At 49.4% G+C, this 26,970-nt stretch overlaps 1 protein-coding gene across 1 annotated transcript in view; it reads left to right on the top strand.

Annotated features, from left to right (window-relative positions):
* Positions 1–2,009: 2,009 nt before the first annotated feature.
* Srrm4 (serine/arginine repetitive matrix 4) overlaps positions 2,010–26,970 on the top strand; it is a 157,214-nt gene continuing 132,253 nt past the window's right edge. Inside the window, exon 1 of the mRNA XM_021163443.3 lies at positions 2,010–2,472. Coding sequence (XP_021019102.1) covers positions 2,342–2,472 — 131 coding nt within the window. The 5' untranslated portion in view covers positions 2,010–2,341. The remainder of the gene's footprint in view (positions 2,473–26,970) is intronic.

Raw genomic sequence — 26,970 nt, 5'->3', positions numbered from 1 at the left:
GTCAGGGATTTGATCACAATAACAAGACAACTACTAATACAACAACTGCGGTCACTCACTGGACGTGTGGGTGCTAAGCCCTGAGCTTGTTCGAGGAGGTGCACAGCTTGGAAACCACAGCACTGTCTGCTTCGAAGCATGGGTTCATTGGCATCTTGTAGACTTTGCCTAGCTCCATTCTTGTATGCCTCTTATCCCCAGAGTGCTCTCCCAGACCTGATGGCTGTTTGTTTGTTTGTTTGTTTTCTCTTTAAATAGTCAAGGCTAAGAAGGAAGACAGCTCAACGGCTTTTAAAGTGACAGCCATCCAAGGGTTGCTAGGCCCTAGACGCAATCTAAGAATGAGGAATTTGAATGCAGGGGATCAGGACATGGAAAGTTCACTCCCTGGCTTACTTTCCTCTGTCCTCAAGTCTCCCAGCCCCAACCCCATCCCAATTCCTAATTTCTGCTACTCCCTTTAAAAGCCAACAAAATGCACTTCTAGTTACTGACCAGAAGGGGTCACTGCTGAGCGAGCGCTGGGCGCTCCTAAACCGGTACACAGCCATCACACACAGCCATCACACACAACCCCCTCCTGTAGCCTCTTCCAGGCCAAAGCTCACTCCTTGTTTCTGTGTCCCGGCTTCTCTTGCCCCATCCTGTCCTCCTCTCCCCCACTCTGCCTCCCCAACACTCCCCCACGTGTACCTCCTATTCTCTTACAAAGGACTTACAAAGTTCTCACTGATGTTGGGGGGGGGGGTCTTCGCTCCCCACTGCTACTAGGTCAACAAAAATTAGAGAATTTTTTTCTGCCTTCAGGGTGGAACCCGGTGTCGGTGCTTGGAGGTTTGTAAGACTTAGCAGAAGCTCCTTGTAGGAGTTTCACTTTTAAACCCTGGCGGGTAGGTGAAACTCCCAAGTATTAAAAGGCTCCAGAGGAGAAATGGGCTGGGGAAATCTCACTAAGATATCTTCCCTAAGAAGACCCTTACGGCAAAACGGGGAGACATTGTTGTCTACAGCCTGCGCATCTGGAGTTTGAGATTCTGAGCCTCTGCTGGGACTGGGGGGGGGGGGGGGGGGGGGGGAGAAGAAGATGGAAAGACCAAAAAGTTACTTGTAATCCTCGGAAGCTCTCCCCTCTGCCCCCCCCCCCTCAGTCTTTCTTTGCCAAAACGGACTGTTGTTTCACACCCAGGCTGCGGGTTCTCAGGGGGGTGGGGGAGGGGTGTTCTTTTGGAGGGCTTTGGCAGCGGGGACGCGAAGCAGGCCGGCTGCGAGGCACAAAAGAGATATCCTTTATAGCGCCGCAAGCACAGATGTGACGCTGCGCCCCTCTGCGGGTGGGGGCCGGCTCGACAGATGGCGAGAAACCGCGCTGGTGACGGATTGTCCGTCAAATGGCATTTTCGGGGTGGGGGGTGGAAGAGCCCGCGGCCCCCCAGACGTAAAGAAAATCATAGAGGCACCCACACACACACACACACTTTGCAGACCTCGGCAGTCCATCCCAGAAGTGGGGTGGGTGAAGGCAGGTTGGCGTGGGTGGATAGGTGGGGCATTTTTTAGTAGCTCCCTCAATGGAAGATGCTCCCCAAGTCTTGCAAAAGGATAGGGAGGTGGCCCAGGCCCGGGAGTGCGCATGTAAGGGTTGAGGGGAAGGCCTGCGACGATGGAGGAAGGGTGAGGGCTAAGAGAGAGAATCTCCTTTTTGATTCTGTTTGAGGTGTTGGGGTCGCTTCTCAGAGGGGTCAGAGTCACAACTCAGTGGCCACGGGGCCTTAGAGACAAGCGCTCGCCCCTCCCTTTCTCCTCCTCAGACCTGCGGGCTTTTGTTATGCAGATGGCGGCGGGAGGCTGAGCCAGAGAAGGAGGGGTTGCTGGGGAAGGAGGAGACGGAGAAGGGGAGGGAGGAAAGTACAGCTCGCGCGACCAGCCTCCCCTTCCAACGTCACATTGTGCAAGAGACAAAACCCGGGCGCGCCGGAGCTCACACGCGCACGCACGGCAGACGCCCCGGTCGCCTCCTCTCTGTTCTTTGCGCGGTAGAGAAAGCCGGCTAGCTTTGCTTCGCCGAGAACACGGAGCTCAGCCTGCTCCCAGCGCAGCTCAGAGCCAAGCCAAGAGGTGACCCCAGTCGGGGGACCACCTTCTTTCTCCGCTGCCTGCCTAACCGGAGACGTCCCGTTCTATCCCATCCCCCGCCCTGAACTCCGATCTCTCTCCCCACCCCACCCCTTGGGGGTTTCACGCGGACAGCGCCCCGGAGCCCAGGGCGTGTCATCGGGTTTGTAATCCACGTTTCAGCACTTCGGACAGCGCCCCAGGCTCCCGGGCTCCTTGGGCTTTCAGGATGGCGAGCCTGCAGCAGGGCGAGAAACAGCTGTTTGAGAAGTTCTGGAAAGGGACCTTCAAAGCAGTGGCCACTCCGCGTCCCGAGAGCATCATCGTCGCCAGTATCACAGCCCGCAAGCCGATGCCAAGGTAATGACCTCGTTCATGAGTTAGGGACACTGGGAGGTTCCCCCCTTTTCTTGCCTGTGTCCCAGAATCTTGACCGGTGGACACAGGCAACTGGAACAGGGTGTCTGGACTATGCCCGTTGTACCTCAGGCCGGAACATGAGAAATTATCGCTTGTGTAAGGGAGAGGCTGTTGAAAAGGGACAGGAATTCTTTGACGGGGAACAACACTCCCACAGACTCCGCACCTCCTATGCAAACCCCCTTGCTTTCTTAGGGTGGGCGGTGTGGCTCGGGGTACGTACTTGACTGAAAACTTTTCGAGCTATCGCCAAGTGCATAGGTCAGGGGAGCAAAGCAGTGGTGGATTTGAGGTGTCAGGGGATGCTGTACAAGACATGAACTCAGCTCAGCCAGTGTTCAATACAAGCATTCTAACCCTCAGCCCAGAAACTAGCGGGGCTCTGAACATTTCAACAAAAGCCCATATGCAATTCCCTCAGATACACTCGCTCCAAGCAGCACCCTCCTCCGTGTCTTAGCCTAGGCTGCTGCTGGTGTTGAATTCTTTCTTTTTCAGCACCCAAAACCAAAACTCTAAAGCTCAAAGTCAGCATGAAGATAATACTGAAAGTTTTACTTTATTTTATTTTATTTTTTAAGGATCTGGTGGCTTTGAGCTTTGGAATGAGTTGGGGTGCTGGAGCAGTAGTTTAAAAAAAGATAGGAGGGGAGAGGATGGGAAGAAATACAAAGGCAGGAGAAAAAGAAGAGAAGAGGGGGTTGAGGGGACACAGAGCCTTCCACGGCAGAGAAATACCCAATATTTTCCTAGATCGTTAGATTCAGAAGAATTTGAGAGGGCTGTGCCCTCTGTCAGAGAAAATCAAGGCTGTATAAAAACTCATCTCTTGCTGCTGCTGGCTGAGTGGTTCTGAGAGTTAAAGGGACGATCTGGGTGGGGGTGGGGGGGGGGCGCTCGCAGGATTGATTAATCCTGGCAGGCGGCATTAGGGACTAGATGGAAAACATGTCTGGGAAAAGAGCCTCTGACAGATGCCTCATCCAGCTCCAACTAACTCTGAACTTCCCAGCAAGTGTGGGGTCGACTGGAGAAATAGATCCAAGAAGAGTAAGCCCTCATCCAGGAACTTTTCTTTGTTCTCACTGATGCTCAAACAGGTCTTTTAAACAAATGGAACATCCAGTGTGGGGGGAATGGGTAGACAGGAAGCAAGAAGGACCAGCGGAATGGAGATCCTGTAAGCAGAATAGACTTGTGCACGGAGGTGGGGGGGGGGAGAAGCCCACTGATTCTGGCTGGAGAGGTAGGGGGGGTCTAGGGGTACATGTGACACCAGATGTCATTAGAGCTGGCACTGTCTGCTTGCTCAGAGGTTTTTGGTGGAGAGTTTGACGTCAGCACTTTTACGTCCCTGGTCTTCTGCCACCGGCTTCACCTCCCTGCATTTACTGTTGGCACGTCAGTGCTACAGTGGCCAGATAAAATGGCCTTGCAGGTGGGACCTGGGGAAATTTGTCTGGTGGCAGAAGTGTTTGGTCCATGATCTTCTATTTTATGGGCACACGGGCAGGAAATCGGGTTCTTGCTGTTGTTTTCATTTAGACGAGTGTCCCTAATATTACCATGCTTGGAACCTTCATGGTTCTGCCTGTCTGTTTGCCTGTCTGTCTGTCTGTCTGTCTGATGTTACCAACATACCATTTTCTTGCCAATAGCTTCAATCATATGACTCAACTGAGAGAGACATCCTAGCCTCCAGCTTTTATTCATTTTCATTTAAGCTGTGTGTGACTTTTAAAGAGTTCCATGGGCCCTCGGTATTTCCTCACTCTTGATAGATTTTAACATCCTGGGGTTTCTATTGCACTGAAGAACACCTTTAAAGTTTACGTCAGAGTTCCATAAAGCTCTCGATTGGTATTATACAAGAATACCCCTGTGACTGGCAATTCCTCTCTGTAGAGCGCGTTCTGGCTTGTAGATGTTTTATCTAATCCAGGGTGGAGATTTCAGGGAACATTTACATCCAAGCTCCCATAAAGGACTGGGCTTAGTTGTGTTTCAACAGACTGACTGTAAGATCCGACCCATGCAGTGACGGTCAGTTCCCGGTTCCCTTCCGGCATTCTGTATTACTGGAGGAGGATGGAAATGTCATGCTTCCAAAGTCAAGCTCTTAGGAGGAGAAAGGGAAAGGATACTCCATAGGTCATCAGAACCCCGTGACTCCTTTGGAGGCAAGACTGGTTCTCGTGAGAAATGTTAAGCTGTTTGAGCCAAGCCCAGCTCGGTCAGAGCACTGGCACAAGTCACTGTCCGTGGGCAGATGGGGGAGGGGCAGGGGTAAACCACCAGCCAGTCTTGTTGGTTACACACTTCATAGTTGATTGGAGATGGAGGTCCCCTCCGTTGTATATTGTGAGTCTGTGGCTGCAGACAAATTAGCACTGGGGCTGAGGTATGGATTTTAAGTTGTCGATTTCACAGCAACATACACACATCAGACAACAGCTTCCTAAGCAGACTCCCCCTTGGCTCCTCCCTTCCCTCCCCCAACCCTCCCCCTCCCGTGAGGCATTCTTGATGAGGCAGAGTTTTAACATGTATCAAATTTCGAGCAGATGTCTGGCTCAGTGGGCAGAGAGCACAGGGAGACACCACCTTGTACCATCGTGGTTGCTTCCGTGCTTCCGTGAGTGAGCACCAGACAAACCCAGGTGCTGTCCTGGAGCTTCCGAACCCTCACCTCACCTCACCTCACCTCACCTCACCTCACCTCACCTCCCCTGCTTGTCAGTTTGAAAATATAAAACTGTACCCATGACCATCTCAGCCAGCGCTGAGGACTGAGCCGGGTAAAACTCTGCAATGTGTGTGTCGTGCAGTCTCTGATGGATAGACCTTGGTCCTGGAAGGAACTTCATAACGGCTAAAAGGAAACAAAAAGTCTCCAGTTCTGGTTCATTTCACCCTCAAATAATGCTAGCAATTGAACTTATGAAAGTTCAGTTCAATTGCTTTGACATTAATACACATCAGATCAAGTAGGGATGACTCCAGAGTTCCACATCCATGTAAGTAGCTTAGTTTCTTTCTCTTCCTGATACTCTAAAACAAACAAACAAACAAACAAACAAAAAACTGAAAAGCATCTCAAGAGGGAAAGGGTTAATTTCAGCCTGAGGTTCAGCGTGTAAAACAACAAACACGGTAGGACGTCATTAGGGTAGGAGCTTCAGGAAGCTGATCACATTGAATCCATAGCCAAGAACAGAATGATAACATTCAGGTACATCCATTTTCTTCCCCAGCCCCAGCCCAGGGAATGGCACCACCCACAGTGATGGTTTTCCCTCTTCAATTGTCCTAATCAAGATTCCTTCCTTCCTTCATGACCGGAAGCCCAACACCCTAGTGGCTCTAGCTCTTACCAAGTTAACAGCTGAGATTAACCAGCACAGAAGGCTAACTCTTTTCCCTTCTGGTTATTGAGTTGGGGGGGGAGCTGGGGGAGGCACAATGAAGAAGTATCTGAAATGATCTCTAAACACCTTAGATAATAATAGCCTTTGGTTTGTATAGGTGACATTGGGAATTGACAATCTCAAACTTTTTGATACCATGCTTTCACTTTGAGTTTTGTCAAATCTCAATTTGTAATTATCAACAGATTTGTAAATCAAATCTGTAATTACAGAATTTCTTATTCATATCAAGAACATCTTAAGAGTAAAATAGGAAACCCAGGCTTAGAGGTGCAACCATGCAGTCCCAGCCCTGGAAACACTGAAGGAGGATAGTGAGTTCAGGATCAGCCTGGATTGCATGGTGAGACTCTGAGGTGTGTGTGTGGTGGGTGGCGGGGGGCGGTGAGGAAGGAAGGGAGTGTAAGAGAGAAACCAAGAGAGAGAGAAAGAAAAAGTTTGCTTCCCTGCTGCTGTTATAAAACACTGACCATATGTTACATTGGGAGAAAGAGTATATTTCCTCTTATATTTCCAAGTCACACTCCATCCCCGAGGGAAGTCGGGGCTGAAACTCAAGGCAGGACTCCAGAGGCAGGAACTGATGCAAAGGCCATGGGGGGGTGCTGCTTACTGGCTTGCTCCCCATGGCTTGCTTAGCTTGCTTTTTTATAGAACTCAGGACCACCAGCCCAGGGATGGCCCCTCCCACAGTGGGTTGGGCTTTCCCCCCATCAATCATTAATCAAGAAAATGCCCCCACAGACTTGCTCGAAGGTCAGTCTGATGGTAACAATTTCTAAATTGAGTCTCCCTTTTTCCAGATGACTCTGGGTTGTGTCAAGTTGACAGCTGAAACCATAAGGTGGTGGTGGTGGAGAGAGAGAGAGAGAGAGAGAATGAACAATTATATACAATAGAAATTCTAAATTCTAGCAGAGATAACCCTAAGAAATCCAAGACAAGGTCCAGTGAGGTCAAACCTCACCCTATAATACCTGACAAGGACCCCACCCCCACCCCCACCCCAGGAATCAGTAAGATCAACAACATTTAGGGAGCTCTCTCATCCCCACCAAAGAACATTGTTAGATGGTCCCTTAATTCCTTTGTTAATTTTCTCAGCCTCAAAAAAGTTTGTACCTAAGAAGTTCCCCATCAGCAGAAGCTAGCCTAAACCATGATCATCATCTCAATAAAGTCAGAGCAGGGGACTTAATGAACGTGTAAACATCATTTGAGGTTAGCATATGAATTGTTTGCAGATGAGCATTTGTTGAGGGCTAGAATGGCAGCCCACCCTCCCCCACCCTCCCACCCCCGCTCCCTCCCACCCCCTCTTAAATAGACTGTGCACTCCCCTTTCTACTTGTTTGGCAAGCTATTAATTTTCTTCGAAAATCCCTTCCATGCAGAATACTCCAGAAACCTACTAGAGCCCAGTCCCTGTCCAAAGGCTCATAAATTCCAAACTATTGGAGGTTTTGCTGCATGAGGGGAAAGATGGCCAAATTGTAAAGCAGAAGAAAAAAATGCTTCTGAACCATTTAATTTGAGACTCCCCTCCGCGACAGGCAATCAGTTCACACCATTGTGCTTACTCTGTCTTTGGGATCAGGGTGAGGGGCATTTGGATAGTGCTTTACTGACAACCCGTGGTTAAGAGCCAATGTTCTGAGGGTCACAGAAAATGCTTGCCCTGGCAATGAATACATGCTCTTCTCGGGGGAAGGGAGTGACTTTGCTTGGGTCAAACATTTCCCCATCTGAAAGATTGAAATTTGCTGAATAGCACAGGGGTTAGTGTCTGGGACCCTTTGCGACATTACCTCCGTGTCTGCTTGACAACTGTGGTATCTTAACGAAGCATAGTGGGGAGATGTTCAAGGGACGTAGGATGAGTTGTTCGAATATACGAGGCTCCAGTCTGGGGAAAGCTGAGCTCTCTCTCTCTCTCTCCCAGTCCCACCTCTATCTGACACTCTGAGGATTCTAATCAATGCCATTGAACCATATTATGCTACAAACAAACTCTCCCTCCTGTCAGAATGATGCTCCCCAGATAAAGATGTCTGGCTGGCTCAAGGAGGAGGCATGTGATCCAGTAGAGGTCAGGAGTTTAGATCGAATGCCATCGGACTTTTGGGTCCCCATGGACTGCTACTGGCAAGCCACCCCGTTGTGGGGAGCATCCCCCCAAATCCTAATTTCTGTAATAAGGCCCTAGTAATGGACTTTACGCTCCTTGAGTACCTCAGGTATGGTACAGGGTCACAATAAATTAAAAAAAAACAAACCTGTTCCAGTTTTCTGGACAGCTGGATCTGTTCTTCCTGCAAGGTAGAATAGGCAGGGTCTTAGCGAGAGTTCTTCAGTGGCTTGTTATTGAGACTCTTCTAAGGCATGGAAGGTTGCTCATGGGGTGTTCAGACTCCCCGGCTTTGCATCTTCTTCATGCCAAGACTGTGAGTGTGTGTCTGTGCCTGGTCTCTGTCTGTCTGTCTCTGTCTGTCTGTCTGTCTGTCTGTCTGTCTGTCTGTCTCTCTCTCTCTCTCTCTCTCTCTCTCTCTCTCTCTCTCTCTCTCTCTCTCTCTCTCGTGTGCGTGTGTGCTCACACAGGTGCACGTGCACATGTGTGTATATGTGTGCACACGGGAAGCCAGAAAACTAAGTTGGATGTTATGATCCAGGTACCTTTCCACCTGTTGTTTTCTTTTCTTCTTTTTCAAACAAAGTTTCTCACTCCTCTAGAACTTGCCCAGTCGGGTAGACTGGCCAGCCAGTTAGCTCCTGAGATCGGCCTGTCCTTGTCTGCCCAGCACTGAGGTGACAGCGTGTGCCATCAGACCTGAGTATGTTATGTCGTTGAGTGCCTCTGTTTATTTCTGAATGTGACTTTGCAGCTTTCTAAAGAGATGGAGCTCTGTGTCTGTGTGCAGAATCTGCCAGGCAAAGGAGACAAACCAACGCTTCTTACTACCTTCAAACACGGTGGCTAGGAGGCTTCTGGCAAGCCACACCACCTCAGTCTCGATTTCCTCATCCATAAAATGGGGCTAATAATAGCAACCCACTTCAAAGAACCCTTGAGAGGACTGAATGAGCTCATTTATGGGCTGCGCTGCCTGCTTGGCACATGGGAAGCGATTCTTCTGTGGTCGTCCTTGTTATCAATAATAAATCACAGTTTTTATTATTCCTGCAAGCCAGGCCCATCAGGGAGGAGAAGTTGAATGAAGTGCGGCTTCTCTCAGTCAAGGGCTTCATAATTTTCAGAAAAGGAGACTCCGAGTAGTCGGGTTTATGTACTCCAGCGGGGATGGGAAGGAAGGTACAGGGATGTGGTTCAAACAGGGAAGAGAGACAGCCAGTGTGGCACGGGGACACTTGCTCATGCCTGGAGTTCTCCCTAAGTATCTGACCTGTGAAATGGATATGACTTCATTTTTTCTCCTTATTTTAATCTGCCGGTGAGATGTGAGGATGAGGAGGAAGAAATGGGGCCTTTGTGCTCAGGAGGGTCTCAGAGAGTAAAAGGAGGGCCATCACCTGTGGGGGGCATCACCTTTGTGGGCATCACCTGTGGGGGGCATCACCTGAGGGGGGCATCACATGCAGGGGGTTTCACATGCAGAGGGTATCACCTGTGGGGGAACATCATCTGTGTGGAGCATCACCTGCAGGGGGCATCACCTGCGGGGGGGAATCACCTGGGGGGGGCACTGGAAGGGAATGGCTCATATACCACAAAATATCCAACTTCGCCGTTGTTGGCTCAAGGGCACTGTCTCTGGTGTGGGCCATTAGGTTTCTAGTCCTTCATGGTCTAGATAGCTAATATAAATGCATTCTGTGTTCTTTGAGCAAGCAGGGATGGTTGGGGGAGGGGTGGCAGGGAGTCCACAGACATCGAACATTAGCACTGCCACCGGGGAAGAGAATCCACAAAGCAAAAGCAGCTGCGTTCCGCTGTGACATTGAGTTGTGTTTTCACCCATGCAAGCCTGCAACTGTTTTTATTGAGATACTACACAGTACGGTAGCAGTAATCGAGCAACAGGAAGTCCCTGCTCTTCTGGAAGAGAAAAAAAAAAAAAAACCGGAATGAGGAACCAGATAAATAAGCAAATAGAAGATGGGGTGATGCTTCCGGGTTGTAGGGTGAGGGGGAAAACCGCTTTGTGGATTGTAGTAGGCGGCAGGAACCTGGATGAGAGGGAGCAGGCTAGGAAGACAAGTGGAAACAAAGTATCAGAGTGAGAGGAAACAGGGAGGGACAGGCCCCGGGGTGGAAGCGTGCCTGGGCCATCTGAAGAACAGGAGAGAGAGAGGAGGAGTAGCAGCTATAGATGCCTCCCAAGATGCAATAGGATCCAGATCAAGGGAAATCTTGTGAGCCTGGTAAAAAGTCTCTCAACTCCCAATTCCCCCCAGGGGGTGTGCATCCTAGCTTCCTGGGTCCCTATTTCAATTTGCTCCTGTGGACTTCTGCCCAGACTCTAAGGCAGCCAGAGGTGGCTCTGAACAGTGCAGCTCTTGCTGGTGTTAAAGCTAAGCAGTGAACTTTCCAGTCTCTCTGATCCTAAGCTTGACCCATCAGATTAGGACCCTGGAAAAGATGTTATTTAGGCCTCTGAATTCTGGTGGTAAATCTTGTTCCCAACATGGCAGGGGGATGAGTCTTGTCTATGTCTCATGGCCTGGTGTGTGAACCTCAGTGGTTCCTTGAACTGGAACCTCTCTCTCTCTCTCTCTCTCTCTCTCTCTCTCTCTCTCTCTCTCTCTCTCTCTCTCTCTCTCTCTCTCTCTCTTCCTCCCTCCCTCCCTCCCTCCCTCCCTCCCTCCCTCCCTCCCTCCCTCCCTCTCCACTCCCACCTTGACATCTTGTAGAGGGAGTTCCCTTACACTTCAGTCTCAGCGCAGAGCTCTGTGAAATAAAATTCTGAATTAAAATGTCATAGAAACAAAGCCAAAGCAAATACAGGAATAGGTTGCAGCCTAAAACAGTTATTAAGTAATTTATGTCTACATGTGTCCGTTCAAAACAAATATTAATATCCTCTGGACAAAGATGTGTCTCCGGCAGAGAATCCCTTATTTGGTGGATTCTCACAGCTCAGATCCCACTGTGCAGAGCAGACACCCACCTATGGGTCACTGTTCACTGGCTTCCTTAAAAGTTAAGCTTCGCCAGAGAGCTGGAGGTCTGAATGACAGTTACAGGTCCCTTGGAAGACAGGCATGATCTGGCGAGATAGCTCAGTGGATAGAGGCACTTGCAGCCAAGCCTGATGGCCTGAGTTCAATCCCCTGGCCCCATACAGTAGAAAGAGAAAACTGTGAGCCAAATAAGCTTTTTCTGTCTGCAAGTGTGAATAACTCCTGTGTTTGTTACAAAGATGCCAAGGTGAACAATCTCCAAAAGTCAGAAGTTACAACGTTTCTCCAAGGGACTCATTAGAGACCAGTTTGAGCCAGAAGCCAAACACACACACACACACACACACACACACACACACACACACACACACACACACACACACTGTCGGTGCCGTGGTCTCTGGTTTGAATGAACATCTCTGTTGTAGTCAGTTGACCAAACACCAGCCCTCTCTTGCCACCCCAGGCCCTTCCCTGGCCCTTAAAGGTCTCTTGTGGCATATGCTGTCCATTGACCGACCTGGGGACCCTGATGAGATGCTCATCTGCCCCAGACTGTGCCCAGCAGAACAGATGAGTAGCTAGGCTGTTTCGGGCATCAGGTTTCAGCACTTCCAGGAGACAATGGGCTTTTGTTTGTCCAGTTCACTTGCCCAAACCTCCCTCCGACAGCCAGGTGGCAGGTGATTCTGGGGCCCTGTCCACTTCCAGAGATGGGGTAGGTGTCTGAGCACTGGTCCTGTGTGGACTGGAAGCCGTGTTACAGGATATTTGGAGCGAAATGCTGAGAGACCATTATCATCCTGTGCTTTGTACTGCTCAACTCTTTATGCCCCTCTTTGTGCCCACAGCCAGAGGGCACATTTTAGGAATTTAAACATAGCCTCAGTAATGCAGGGACAGAGAGACAGAGACACAGAGCAAGCACAGCACTTAAGGACACATCAGAAAGAAATTCTAAGAGCTACGTGCCACTTGGCATCAAGTTCCAAGACATCACAAGGCTCGGCGGTCCTTGGGGAAAGAGGCAAAACTATTGCTCCATCCTCCTTGTACAAATAGACACACGGAGCTTAGAGTGTGGGACAAGTTACTTGAAGTTAGACTGCAACAACAGACACACTATTCCTGCCGTTAGTGCTGTCAACCCCCCCACTGTGAGCGCCCCTTAGTCTTTACAACAGTAGATATCAATTTTATGTCCATTTTACAGGAGAAGAAACTGAGGTCTTACAATGTTTGTTCCAATTTTTTTCCATCCCTCTGAATTACAAAGTCTCTAGATCCTCTAGTGCAGACCCACTGAGCAAGGGCAGAAATGACCCAGACACCTCTAGCTACTGAACAGGCTGTATGCCAGGGCGGACATCAGGGTATCTGCTCATGTCACCATGGTGAGGACCAGCACGTAATAAATCAATCCATCAATCCTCCTACAGTGGTTTTAGTCCAGCAGCTGAGAGGAGGGTCCCAGTGAAGATGGAGGTATCACTTCCCCGCCCCCCCCATGGGATCTCAGGATGAAGAGGATGCCATGGAGATCCCAGCTGTGGGTCAGGTGACTTGCTACTAAAGACATCTGATGTTTGCCACCCACACTTGTGTCCCAGGTTGCACCTGCTATAGCCCTCCATATTGTGTGCTCTGAGTCCCCAGACCTCTGGCCACCCCACCACAGGAAAGCCTGGGCACTCATTCATCAAGCAGACGTCTATTAAGTGCCTGAGGTGGGGGTGGGGGGCATGCAGCTGGGAGAGCTTTGGTCTTCTGGGTAAATCGCCATGTGGCTATGGGCATGTCCTTAGCTACCCCTGAGCCCAGCAGTCTAGTCTGTAACACAGAGATGGGGCGGTTGATTATTGACCCTTGATGCGACTTGAGTACTGGACATGGTTGCTCTCTGCTACTCAAGTTCTTGTCCAAAGAGAATTTGAGTGTGGATGGAAGAGCTATGTAAGACACAGTGTTATTTCCCCCTGATCGGGGTAAACCTTCAACCCAAGAGTTCTAGGGGTCTATCCTTGACTACAAAGGTGGAGAATGACAGTCATGGGAAATGCCTAAGCCACACAGCATAAGGAAATCCCGATCTCCCCCACACCCAGAATTCATTCGTCAAATAACGTAATCGTAACTTCGGGGTATAGTTTTTGAACATTTTGGAATTTGCCCAACCCTGAGCAAAATGCTTTATCTGCAGTCAGCCGTCCTTTGAGATAGCTAAAAAGTGCTGTGACACTTTGTAGCTAAGAAGATCAGAGAGGTAGGTGGTTTACCCCAGGTCACCAAGCTTGGTAATGTGCAAGCTAGGGCTTGAATCTTAGGCTGGTAACACTGTCTGGCACACCTGCTTTGCTAGGCAGACACAGGAAGGAAATCGGGGCACCATATGGAAACACCGAAGCTCCATCCTGCTGCATCGTGATACCACAGTAGGGCATGGGAGGGAACACGGCTCAGGACATCCATCCACTGGGCACTGCCTGCTGCTTCTGCTTGGAGACTTGCCAGTTTGATGCAACATTCATGCCGTAGCCTAAGCAAGCTTTCCAAGGAAATAGAGACAAGGAGAGTAAGTTTTAACTGAGACTACTTACCCCAGACTAGCTCTCCTAGGCACAGGCACCATCTACCCCAGGCTAGCTCTCCTAGACCCAGACATTGGGCAGCTGTGGTAAGTTTTCACATATATGATTTCTCGTGATTGTTGAGAACTTGGCCCAGCCCTTATTTTATTTCTAGTACATTCATTCAATGATACATCTTATATCCATCACCTAGTTATCCATCCTACTGTCCTTCCACTCATCTATCATTCATTCATTTATTCAATATTCAAGAGAATTAATTCTCCATGTATTCATGTTTTCAGACTCCTCTTTTTCTATCCATTCATCCATCCTTTCATCCACTCATCCATCCATCCATCCATCCATCCCTGTACCCCACTGTTCATCTATCTATCTGTCTGTCTGTCCATGCATCTCCTCACCCATTCGTCCACATACTCGTCTCCCCATCTTCCCATCCAACCAATACTAATTGAGCATCTAATTTATTTATTTGACTAGTTATAAAAAGTTAATAGTTCAGATCATCTGCTTCCACCTTCTATTCCCAAACACTTGGCAGCCAGGCTCAGTAGAACATCCCTGTAATCCCAGCGCTTGGGAGCCTCAGGGGGGAGATCTAGGTACAGAGCACGATGCTGTCTCAAAATCTAAGCAACAGCCAAAACACAGAGACCACACACACCCCCGCCCCCCCCCGTTTTCCTTTCTCCTCTGAGTTGATTTTTGCTCTGAAGATTTCCACGACTGGATTTATTTCATTCCTGTCAGAAACAAACAAACAAACAAAAATCACAGCATTTGCCATGGTCCTTTTCCTTAAACCTGTGTCAAGAGATTTCACATGTGGCTTTCGGTTGCTCACCCATGCCCTCACCCGGCATCGATCTCCTATCACAAGTAAAGCCTAGCAATTAATAAAACACCTCCATTCTGAGGCTGCTTACACTAGGGTCTGGGAGACATGTTTAAAAATAATTAGCCGTGAGAGGACAGACTGGCAGTCACCGCTGTCAGAAACAGAGCCGAGGCCACACCTGAAACCAAGTGACTCATGGAGCCTTGGGAGCCTTGAAGGTGACACCTGAGGCTCACAACGTCACTTGGACTCTCACCTGACTTCATGTTGAGCCCGGCAAGACGTGGCCTTCGCCAGGTTGTTCAAAGCCTCCATTCTCACACATGGGATACATTTTCGGGGGGAAAGGAGACAGATGGTGTTAGCTGTGATTCATATTCATTCCTTTTTAAAGACGTACTTCGCTTTATGTTATGTGTATGAGTCTTTTACCCACATTCACATACCATGTGAATGCCTGGTGCTCACGGAGGCCAGAAGAGGGCATCAGATTTCCTGAAACTGGAGTTATAGACCAATGTGAGGTGTAGGTGCCAGAAGCTGAACCCAGATTCTCTGCAAGAGCAGCAAATGCTCACTAATTAGTTATCCAAGTGGTTCTTGACCTGTGGGCCACGACCCCACAAGGGTCTCATATCAGACATTTACATTATGAGGGTCACATTTACATTATAATTCATAACAGGAGCAAAATTACCATTGTAAAGTAGCAATGAAAATAATGTTATGGTTGGGGTCACCACAACACAAGGAACTGTATTAAAGGGTCGCAGCATTAGGAAGGCCAAGAAACACAGCTCTTGACCTTCACGTGTGTCCCTGACCAGACTTAAACTTCAAGAGGGCATCTGAGAGAGGTGTAGACCCAGAGACAAAGTAGACAGTGGGGCGAGTAGACATTTCTTAAGCCCCAGGGTTTACCATCCATTCCCACTTATTTATACACACATTGAAAACAGCCTTCATATTGCAAGTGAAGACAAGTTCAGAGAGGTTATTCTGCTTGCCCAAGGTTGCCCAGCCTGGTCCCGCTCTAGCCATTGGCTATCAGTTGAAACATGTTACCATGGTGATATACATCATCCCTGCCCCAGTGGCACTTGACTGGTTCCCCACCCTCCTTTTCTCTCCATCCCTCTCCCTCTCTTTCTCTCTCCCTACTTAGAAGCAATCTCTTTGTTCAGGGGACTCTTTCTTCTTTTGTGTTTCTTTGAGCCTGTCTCCTAAGTGCCCACCTCCCAAGGGCTTCAGGGCTCCTGAAAAGCAAACACTTAGATGTGTTTACATCCTTACTGTCTGCAGCCTTGACACAGCCTCCCTGGGCAGAGAGGATAGAGCCACAACCTGACTAAATGGGGAAAATAGAGAGAGCAAGAAATCCTTGGAGGCTAGTATCTCAAAGCATCACCCCACTGCACATGCACTAGCCCCTAAGCCCCACCCCCAGGCCTCTGAGACTGCATCTCCGGTGTGCAGATGAAGATACATGGATGTAACCAAGCTTTGGAGCAGAGCCGCAGTGCAAAGCCACATCCCGGAGATGCCAGGCATCCAGCTTTCCACCATCACTCTCCTATCCAGTGTTCTTTTATCTGAGAGAGTAAAGTTATCTGGTGATGAAAAGTGACTTCTCCAAGAAAATTAACAAGTCAGCAGAATGGATGCATGTGTGCTGATCAGGGTGCATGGTTTGGTGCCTGCATCTAGCTGGCACCTCCCACACACACCTGAGCCTGAGACTCACACAGCTCAGCAGCTGGGGAGGTTATCCCAACACCCAAGAAGAGTGCTCCAAGAGGAAGGAGATGATCCTTAGAGTGACAACATACTGAACTATGTGGCTAAGAACAGGACAGCAGAGCTCTGTGGATGGTCAACAGCTACAGTCAACCAATCATGGCTGCCAGGAGCACTGTATTGGGGTGGCTTCTGGGACTGTATCTGAGATCGATTAGTGATATCTGTCAATGGTGCAGCATAAGGAGGCTGTAGTACGCTGTCTAAGATCGATTAGTGATGTCTGTCACTGGTGCAGCATAAGAAGGCTGTAGTACGCTAAGATCGATAAGTGATGTCTGCCACTGGCACAGGATAAGGAGGCTGTGGTGCACATGTGGTGCATTTCTTTCTTGGAGAAGAGGCATCACACCTGTAAGAGGTGTTACTTTGAGGGCTCATATCAACTGGTCACTATCAAGGAGCCACCATGCGTGCCATTGGTGCCATGCTTACTCATTAAGTATCTTACTTAATGTCCATTGCAGGAAGAATATTTTCCCACCACAGCACATGTTGCAGAGGAGCAAACAGTATCTCAGGAGACTAGATATCGTTGGCCTTAGGCTAAAGAAGCTAGTCAGTGGTTAACCAGCTCTGATAATTACTGTTAAATACATAAACCATTAGGCTGAGAGATAGAAGTGTCAATAGAGAATCATAGTGGAACGTCTTAATTGCTGTGAGGATGTATACATGCGGCCAAGGGTCTTTGTCTTATTTATCTCCACACTCCCATCACAGCCTAAGGCTCAGGGCACAACTCCCATTTACTGAGAACTGTGAACCTATAGCGTTCAACACACCAAGGTGGGAACAGGGTGGATGAGGACTCAGAAATAAAAGGATGTAGTATGCATGCATGGGGAAAGAAAGCATCTACCTTGGTGTTTGGCACATGCTGGGTGGGCAGTGTTTATTGAGTCTTGGAGAGCTGGGGAAACTGAATGAAGGGCAGTAGTCAGGAGAGTTGACTGTCTTGGAAGGAGGGAGGCGTTGTTTGAACTCTGGTGGGGTGTGAAGAGCTGGAGGAGCAGGCAGGGCATGAGCTGCTGAGTATGAGAATGCTGAGCCAAGAGCACACATTTCACAATCGCCTCAGGCGAGTGATGGAGGACATGCCCTGCATCCAGGCACTGTTTCTGGCTTGGTGTGCCGCCAGCAGGGTGCTAGGGAGCTGCAGAAGTCAGACCCACTGCTGGGACCCTGGACCATGCCAGCTTTGTATCACCTGGAGCACCTGAGTATCAAGCAGAAGGTGTGTGTGTTGGGGGGGATGGGCTCCTGGGGCCTGATTCTCTCTTGCTGTGTCTTTCCCCAGCTGTGTCCTGCCTGTGTGAAGCTTAAGGGTGATTTATCTTATCTGCAGAATTGTGCCATGCATTTTTTTTAAGAGTCCCAAATTGTGGAATCATTGGGAAAGGAGGAGGCTTGGTTTTCCTTTCCATCTCTGAGATGAGAAAACTAGGAGTTATTTACGAAAACGGCCAACACGCCAGGCATTGTTCTGAGTATATCATGTGGGTTCATTCATTTAACTCACAATACCACAGCATCCTCCCCCACCCTTACCCATACAGTAACAATAAATAAAGATTTAGCTGGGTGTGGTGGCATTTGCCTTTAATCTCAGTACTGGAGAGGAAGAGGCAGGCAGATCTCTATGAGTTCAAGACCAGCCTCCTCTACATAGAAATTCCAGGACAGCCAGGGCTACTTAGCGAAACTCTTTTAAAACATTTAAAAAATAATGCCAAGCTTTGGGAAGGACTTCCCTTCTGTGCTCTGGGCTGAGCTTTGTGTGCGGCACTTTGGCACATGACATAGTGCACCAGACTCGTGGAACCTGAGTGTACAAGCCGGGTGCTTCTACTGTGTGATCTCACCCCGTCAAGCCTGAGTTTTATCAGCCACAGAATAGGATCTATCACTCTCCCCACAAGGCTCCTGTGCAGACTGGAGACATCAAACTGGGAAAGAGCCCCTCACAGGCACACATCAGAGATGTGCACTGCACCATTGAGACCTAGCCACACACCTCAAGCCATCATTCTGGAGAAAGCAATACTTCTCAGACTGGCTCTCCTTAAAGATAGGCATGAGCCATTACCAGGGCACTGGCTGGAGTTGGCCTTGTCATCTGTAACCAAAGTGTAACATCCACTTATATTTATCACCTTCCCCCCACCCCACCCTCACACAAAGCCTAATGACTCCCTGGAAAACCAAACACTGGAACCAAGAAACCGTATACACATCCTCAAAATATTAATAACCGAAAGCTGCAGAACTCATGTTTTCGGTGGCTGCTTCGTAATGACGATCCAGGGGTTGTTCGTCTGCATTTGTTAGACCTTCACACAGGCTACATCTGGGTGATGCTGTTCTAAGTACGAGAGGTGTCTCCCAGACAAACGCAAAGGAAGAAGAGGGAAGGTGTATGTGCTGTTCAAACACAGATTCTGTGATTATAAACCATCCAGCCATGTGGAGCCCTGCCTTGGGTGGTAATTACATTTGCTGTGAGTTTTCTCAAGAAGCAGCTTGAGCCGGGCGTGGTGGCGCACACCTTTAATCCCAGCACTTGGGAGGCAGAGGCAGGCGGATTTCTGAGTTCGAGGCCAGCCTGGTCTACAAAGTGAGTTCCAGGACAGCCAGAGCTATACAGAGAAACCCTGTCTCGAAAAGCCATTAAAAAAAAAAAAAAGAAGAAGAAGCAGCTTGAAGCGGGGGTGACTGGACTGACTCTAATGTAAGTCAGCACTTAATGTGATCGGGCCACAGGACCCCAGCCTCATCCCCCAAACCTCTGACGTCAATCCCCAGTGTTCCCATCCTGACAAGTCATACTCTGCATCCACATGAGGTACCTCTTGGCTGTGTGCACACATTTGGACCTTGTATTAGTCAGGGTTCTCTAGAGTCACAGAACTTATGGGTAGTCTCTATAGAGTAAGGGAATTTGTTGATGACTTACAGTCTGTAGTCCAACTCCCAACAATGGTCAGCAGCAGCTGTGAATGGAAGTCCAAGGATCTAGCAGTTGCTCAGTCCCACAAAGCAAACAGACACAGAGAGAGTAAATCTTCCTTCTTCCAATGTCCTCATGTAGGTCTCCAGCAGAAGGTGTAGCCCAGATTAAAGGTGTGTGTCACCATGCCTTTAATCCCAGATGACCTTGAACTCAGAGATCTCCCTGTCATAATCTTTTGGAATTCATAGCCACGATGCCTCAAGATCTCCATGCCAAGATCCAGGACAGAAACTTGTATCTCTCAGCCTCCAGGTTAGGATCACCGGTGAGCCTTCCAATTCTGGATTGTAGTCAAGTTGACAACCAGGAACAGCCACTACAGACCTAAAGCACACATATAATCACTCGTTCTTTGGTACAGAGAGTAATAAAGGTTACGTGACATTCAGCCTTGTGACGAAATGGGGACAGTCAGCCTAATCATTCTGCCATCTATTAAATGACTCATGGGGGTGGGGTAGCATATACACCAGATCAAGGATTGGTTCAGGTCCCAGGTAGAATTGACTCATCTGAGTGAGAATTGAATCGGATCCTGAGGGCTCTGACTTCATCCTGAGGGTTAATATGTTGATAAAGTCATAGCTGTTAGTAGATAGGGTCTGGTTGGAGACAGTAGGTCTCAAAAAGCCAGGCTTTCTGGGAACTTCTTACCTTTCTGCTTTCTGGCCAACATCTTTGTTCCATGAGATCTCTGTATTAAAGCTCCCCCTTCACCCCAGGCCCATCACAACAGAGCCAGGCATAGACTAATCCCTTGGAAATATCAGCTCCTTAGAGACCTGGAGCTCAGATACACCTGTCTTCCTTTTTAATTGCTTATCATAGACATCTGTCCCCCCTGGGAATAGGAGAGTGACTGACAAACCTTATCAGGACACAGCCTTCTCCTCCATCCCATTCTCAATGACAACAGCCACAGCTGGAACTCTAGGTCATCCAGATGCAGTGACTGTGTGCAAGTGACTGGCTCTAAATGCTGAGAGAACTGATCCAGACCCTTGCAATGGAGGGTGACTGTTGCCTAGTGTGAGAAGCCAAGCTGGTGGGAATATGAATGGCTATCCACCCAGAGTTTACCGAGTGTTTATTCAATTATACAGCTTCACCCTCACAGCTGCCCTCTCAGGCAGCTACCTCTTCATTGTCTTCCTTCTTCTGTTGAGAAAGCTCGAGCCCAGAGAGACACTGCTGTTCATTCAGGATCACACAGGATCACATAGCTATAGGCAGTCCAGCAGAGGGCTAACTTCCAGCCCTGGTTTCATAAGCAACATGTCACTGTAATGTTTATGATCTCTGTGTTTGCCACCTCTGGGTCAAGGAGGAGGGACATGAGGGAAGATGGGCAGGCTTCCGGGTACCATCGTGGTCAAGAATCAGACAAAGAAATGGAACCAATCCACTTGAGCCACTTCCTCTCCCCACCCCACACTTCCAAGCAGCTGATGTCCTCCAATCACGTGCCACAGATAGCTCAGAAACTTCCTGATGCCATCCCATCCTGAGTTCCAGCCCCCTGGGGCTCTGTCACATCCTTAACCCTTGATTCACACAGGCTCCCTGTGAGAAGGATGGAAGTCAGCCACAGGGTGGCTCATGAGTGAAATCAAGGGCAACTTTATACATGTCTCCAGTTCCCTTTTCCCTACTCCCCTTGCCTCGTGGGTCTTGGATGAGCTTGTGGAGGTTATGAAGTGGGGGGTCACTTACTAAAAAGGAAGTACCCCATAGCTAAGACCGATGGCGTTGTCTTCCCCGGCAGTAGAAAGACAGTGAGGAAATTTATAGCTGTTAGTAGATAGGGTCTGATTGGAGACAGTAGGTCTCAAAAAGCCAGGCTTTCTGGAAACTTCTTACCTTTTTGCTTTCTGGCCAGCATCTGCTTTCTGGACACTCCTGCAAGGGTCCCAGGAGGCTTGAGTTTGCCTTTTTCCCGTGTCCCCTCCGCATTTACTTCTCAATAGTCTTGGGACTTCCACCATCCTTTCCTTTTCAAAGCCCCCATTGTGGTGAAATGCTGAGGTAAGGGGGCCTCAGCCTCCAGTGCTAGCAGCCCCTAGCTGTCATCTGCCTCCTAAAGAGAGAGCATTGGTTCTCTATGACATGCGATCTTCCTTTGTGTCTGCTCGCACGTCTAACAGAGCAGATGCGAGGGTCCCCACGGAGGCAAACTTTCTCCCAGCTTGCCCTTTTACAAAGATGCGGTGGGCTTGAAGCAGCTGCTCCTGACAGCGGTGTGTTCTGGGAGGCCTGGCTTCCTCTGGATTTCTCTGTGCCACTCAGATTCCTTTTTTTCTACCCTGTGGCTAACAGATGTTGCCAACGCGTCGGTTTTGGCAAAAAGGTACATCAGAACCGGAAGGGTTCCAATGGACCCGGGACTGTCTGCAGCCTAGTTAGGCTCAAACCTGCTTCACAAGGAGTTAGTTCACCCGGGGAGTCAGAACTGACAGGCAAGGTAAAGCCGGTGTTCACTCTATAAGGATTCCCCCAGATTTACTTAGCTTCCTCTTGGGGGTAGGGGTGGGGCAGGAAGCCTTAGCAGCAGAAACCAGAGATAGTGTACAATACTTGGAAAGAAGAAGTCCTCCCAGTTGTCCCCAAACCACGCTGTGCTTCTCCGGGTACCTGTCCCTTCTTCTTCAGCTGATATGAGGAGTGTCCTCTCTATGGCTACCCCACTGTGTCGCAGTGACACTCGGCTTGCGCCCAGAGATGAATGAGCCCCTTCGGTGTGGTTCCTGTGGCTTGACGCGAACGTCAACTCCACATGACAGATCACGAGACCGAGGCTCACATGACGGCCATCACTTGCTGAAGGACACAGCTTTAAAACAGAGCCGCTCCATTGACTTCCCATCTATCAAAAAGTGGGACCTTGGCTTCTGCAGGCCACAGTGTATTGGCTTCAAGCTCTCTGCACATGAGTGTTCTTCCCAGAGCCCCTGCATCCCCCACCCCCTAAGACAGACAAGGTTTGGGGAGCCCCACAGCAGGCCCCCTGTAGAACTGATATTGCTTATTTATTTATATGCTTATTTCAAAGTAGGCTTTAAGGCAGCTGCCACACAAGGCCAAATGGGTTATTAAATGAAATACTATATACCTCAGGTCCTTAAAGCAGCGTTTACCACAAAGCGAGCGGTGTGCATTGGCTTTATTATTGTTTTTGTGGCTCTTTTATCACTAGATAAATAAGGTTAAAGGCACCAGATTAGAACACAAGAGGATGGGATTCCAAATACACGGCTGGCTGCCTGGCTTTGAGATTCGACCTGACTCCCTTGTTCAGCATTCTGACTACAAATGAGCTGTGTGACCTTGTGTAAAATGCTTAACCTCTCTGAGCTCGGTTGCCTCATCCTGCCAGATGGGTCTCACAGCTGCTGACCATCTACTGTCCAGGGAAGTCGTGGGATTCCAATAAGATAATGGATTTGAATGAGCTTTGGAAATAAGGATGCACCGAAGGAATTTGGGATATTATGATTATGGTGGCCATTTCCACCCCCTGGTGCCTTGGCTAGCTCATCTGTTCTGGGTAGCTTTCCCTACCCTCCCTCCTCTTGGCTGTCAGTCCTGAGCTGCTGGGTTGACATTTGAGCAGTTTCCAAGGTGTAGATCCTCTTCCACCTGCCTCTCAGCCTAACTCCTCCCTCCCCCGGACCCCCCCCCCATCTTCAGGTCTGCGCGGGGCTCTGATGCAGGTCTGGTACTGGTGACAGCGCCCAAAGAAGAGGTGCTAAACGCTGGCCCTGGGCTCAGAGTGCCGAAAGCCATGGGCTTTCCTGCTATGGACAGAGCAGAAGCTGGGGCGGAGATTCGAACGGAACCGGGTTCCGAGTTCCTTTAACACTCTTTGCAACACCTCTAGCATCTCTGGCTTATTCTGAGGGCGTTTCTGCATTGGGGTGGCCGGGGGTTTGGAGGCATGGGCTGTGTGTTCGGGTGGGGTGGGTGCCTTTCCCTCAGGAGTCTGAACTCTTTCCCAAGAGTTAGGTACTTGGGCAGACAACTGAGCTCCTCTGAGACTCAGCGACGTCGTTCTAGGATGAGGGAGGTGACCATCAAGCTGGGACCACAGAGCAGGGAAGCTCGGGTGACCCACTGCGGTCAGTCGCAGAGGCGATGAGGCTGCAGGGGGAGGGGGAGGGATGGAAGGGAGCAGCCAGGCGCCCGGGCTGCAGACACAGAGGCCAAGGCCAGGGAGCGGGTGGGCTGCTATGTGGGCTGAGAGGAGCCTGCAGAAGGCAGGGTCTGCCCGTGATTGGCAGCAGGCCTGCTGGCAGATGGTCGCCTAAGTGGGCCACCCCAGGGTCAGCTTTATGGCTTTGTGGGTTAACCCTTACGTCCCCAGAAGCCCCTGGGCCTCTAGGAATTTTGATTCCAACCAGAACCAGACTGAAGTGGCTGGGTGGCCAGCTGAGCTGTGGACTCTGGTTTTTCCTAAGGCTGCCCGATCCTAGGCTCAGATCCACAGATCAGCACTGGCTTGTGGGGGACACCCCGGGGTGCTGAGCCAGGCCCTGAATCTTCACTCCACGCAGCTGAATAGGACAGGAGAGGGTGGGGTACAGCTGATACAGTCAGCTTTTGTTAACAGTTAGCTTTGTAAACGCTGATGTAAAAGAAGGGGGAAAGAGGTCATAGTATCACGTGACTCGGGACTATCTCTTCTCCTTATTTATTTCTTCCGGTGTACACACACACTGTTCCCTAACCAATGTGGAAGAGGGCTGAGCACTTAGAATCATTTGACAATACAGGGTGGGGTATTGCTTTGGAGCCCTGCCCCCCTAGTAGTTGCCGTGCAGCCTAAACTAGAATCCACGGCAAACCTGCCAAGTGATAGGATTACACGTGTGAACTACAATGCCCTCCTTGTTCATCTCACCTGCCATTTTTAACGCCCACGCAGTACTCCATGACACAACTGTAGCAGAAAAAAGTCACCCAACCACCATTGCTACAGGACCTCATCAAGACACAGGGGAAACAAACTCAGAGAGGCTAAGACATTTGCCTAAGGCCACACAGCTCCGTGATATCAGCCTGAACTTAAGTTTTGGTCTCAGGATGTGAAACTCAAGTTTCTCTCTTTATTTGATTATTTTAGGGTAAAACGTGAGGATTTAGAGGAATTATTCCTTTAGACCTACATGACTCCAATTCCACGCTAAGAGGGAGTTCTGAAAACTCCTGCTTTTTTTTTTTTTTTTTTTTTTTGATTTGCTTAGCTAAGTCCTGAGGAAGAATGGCAGCCCATCCTTACTGACTGTGTGGCTTTAGGCAACCTGACTCCCCTCTCTGGCCTCCAATTTCTCAAACAAGGCTTTTCAGGCCACTGAGAGGATTAAATGGGAATCACCCTAGTGTCTGGTCCACATGCAGTGTTCAGCTGCGAGATTAATGCTAGTCATTTGATGGTAGAATTTTTTTTTAATATATTTTCAGCCTCAAGAATGTGAAGAAGATTAATAAAACCTAATGCCTATTAGTATTGTGTAAATCTAATGTTATTTAATGGCAAAAAACATTAATAGTACCTCATAATATTCCGGCCGGAACAGGATTAGCTCAAGCCTCCAGCTGCAGGAAGGAAGCTGGCCATTCTCCTCTTTAGGCTTGTGGGAGAGGCAGGTGTTGCCCCAATTATGTAAGGGTGAATCTGTCTTAGCTCCTGTGGGTCCTGCAGAGTATCCCCTCCTCTGTCCTGCTCTCTAGCCCCTCCCCCACCAGCGGGAGCCAACTGGCCGCCCCTCCCCCCCCTCCAGCACCCGGCCTTTGACACTAATTGATACGGAGTTTCCCCCTCTAATCCCGCCTGTGCCTCCAGGCCTCATTCTGAGGGCATCTGCTTGGTGAGGGGAGGAGGAGGCAGGGCCGACAGCCTCCCTCCTGTCTGCCATCTGGTCCCATCCCCTCCCACCCCCTCAGCGCCACCAAAAGAAATCTGTAATGAACCCACGGGGTGGGGTGAGGTTGAAAGCTTGGTGGCCCCGTACACAGACACACACGCACTTGCTTACTCCAGGTTGTAGACACATCATTAGTAAAATCTTAGAGCCTCTGCTCCTGGGAGGCAACAGCCTAACTCACACCAGAGAACTAAGTACCCCACCCCACTCCCCAGCCTCAGCACCCTGGCCCTTGGGCCACTGTGTTTGTAGGGGGGGGCAGGGGTGAGGGGGTGGAGGGAAGATGGGTGGCAGGTAGTGGTAGGAGAGCCTACGGGTTAGGAAGGCATGAGTGTGCAGACTGATAGGGACAGGGTGTGAACTCCCAGGCTGCAGCCTCAAAAGAGGCAGGCCTCTCAAACCCTGGACAGAGTAAAGGTTTAGAATTTGCAAAGTCCTTCTTTTCCTCGTGTCCTGAGCCCCCAGCTACACTCATTAACAGCCAGGAGCCTGTCACACTGCCAAACCAGGGGTGGGGTGTGTGTGTGTGTTGCGGGGCGGGGGTGGGGGGGGAGTTGTTAAGGTTATGGTAGCGTTCCAGGGCTCTGATTGGCTTTGTTCCTTGCTTGCTGTAAGGGGCATTCTCTATCGCCTGCCTCTTTGAGCCTTGATTCCTCTGGACCATGGTGATTGGATACCAGCTCTCAGGGAGGTTAACAGGAAGGGATTTTGCACTTCAAAGGCACCTGCCTACTGAGTGCTGTATACCAGGTGCTGTGGCAGAGAGAAGACAGGGTAGGACAGGTGCTTGCTGGATGCAAGCCTCGGACTAAGCACGGGAGAACACCTTCTCTGTGGGGCCAGGGAACTGGTTCTCACAAGCATCTTTCCTGGGGTTCCCCCCTTTCCTTCTTACTTTTCCAGCTTCTCGAAGTGGAAGCCATGAAGTCTTGGGCAGTGGGAGACTATTATCTCTGTGTAGAAAAAGCCTCACGGCCTGTGCTGGGCACACAGTAGGTGCTCTGAAATGCTTTCTGAGATGAGTTGATCACACCACACACAGACACAAACACACATATGTATGTATGTGTATATATATATATATATATATATATATATATATATATATATATATATATATATATAGTGGTCAAGGGTAAAAAAGACTGGAGAATCCTGCAAAAGTGAATTGCCTCTTTGCCCTGTAGGGACTTGTGGCTAGAACAGATAAGGCCTCCATAGACTCAAGTGTCAGAATGCTTGGCACTTAGGGCGTGGCACTATTAGGAGGAAGGTGTGGCCTTGTTGGAGGGGGTGTGGCCTTGTTGGAGTGGGTGTGTCACTGTGTAGGAGTCCCATGCTCAGGCTCCGCCCAGTGGGAAAGATAGTCTCTTGGCTGCCAGCTGACTTCTGATCAAGATGTAAAACTCTTGGCTCCATCTCCAGCCCCATGCCTGCCTGGATGCTGCCATGCTTCCTGCTATGATGACAATGGACTGAACCTTGGAAACTCTAAGCCAGACCTAATTAAATGTTGTCCTTTTTAAGAATTGCTTTGGTCATGGTGTCCCTGCACAGCAGTGAAACCCTAACTAAGGCAGGATCTTTTGTATTTAGCCCTCCAGACTGGCTAAAACTAGAAGGTGTGATAATATTAAACTTTGATGGAGATGTGGCAACAGATATACACACTCCTGGTGGGAGTATAAATTAGAATGTTTGGTATCTCAGC

The sequence above is a fragment of the Mus caroli genome, unplaced genomic scaffold (genome assembly GCF_978045245.1).
Source record: "Mus caroli unplaced genomic scaffold, Mus_caroli_1 scaffold_4, whole genome shotgun sequence".
Taxonomy (NCBI): domain Eukaryota; kingdom Metazoa; phylum Chordata; class Mammalia; order Rodentia; family Muridae; genus Mus; species Mus caroli.
The sequence above is the reverse complement of the archived record's forward strand: the minus strand, read 5'-3'. Positions and strand labels throughout refer to the sequence as shown.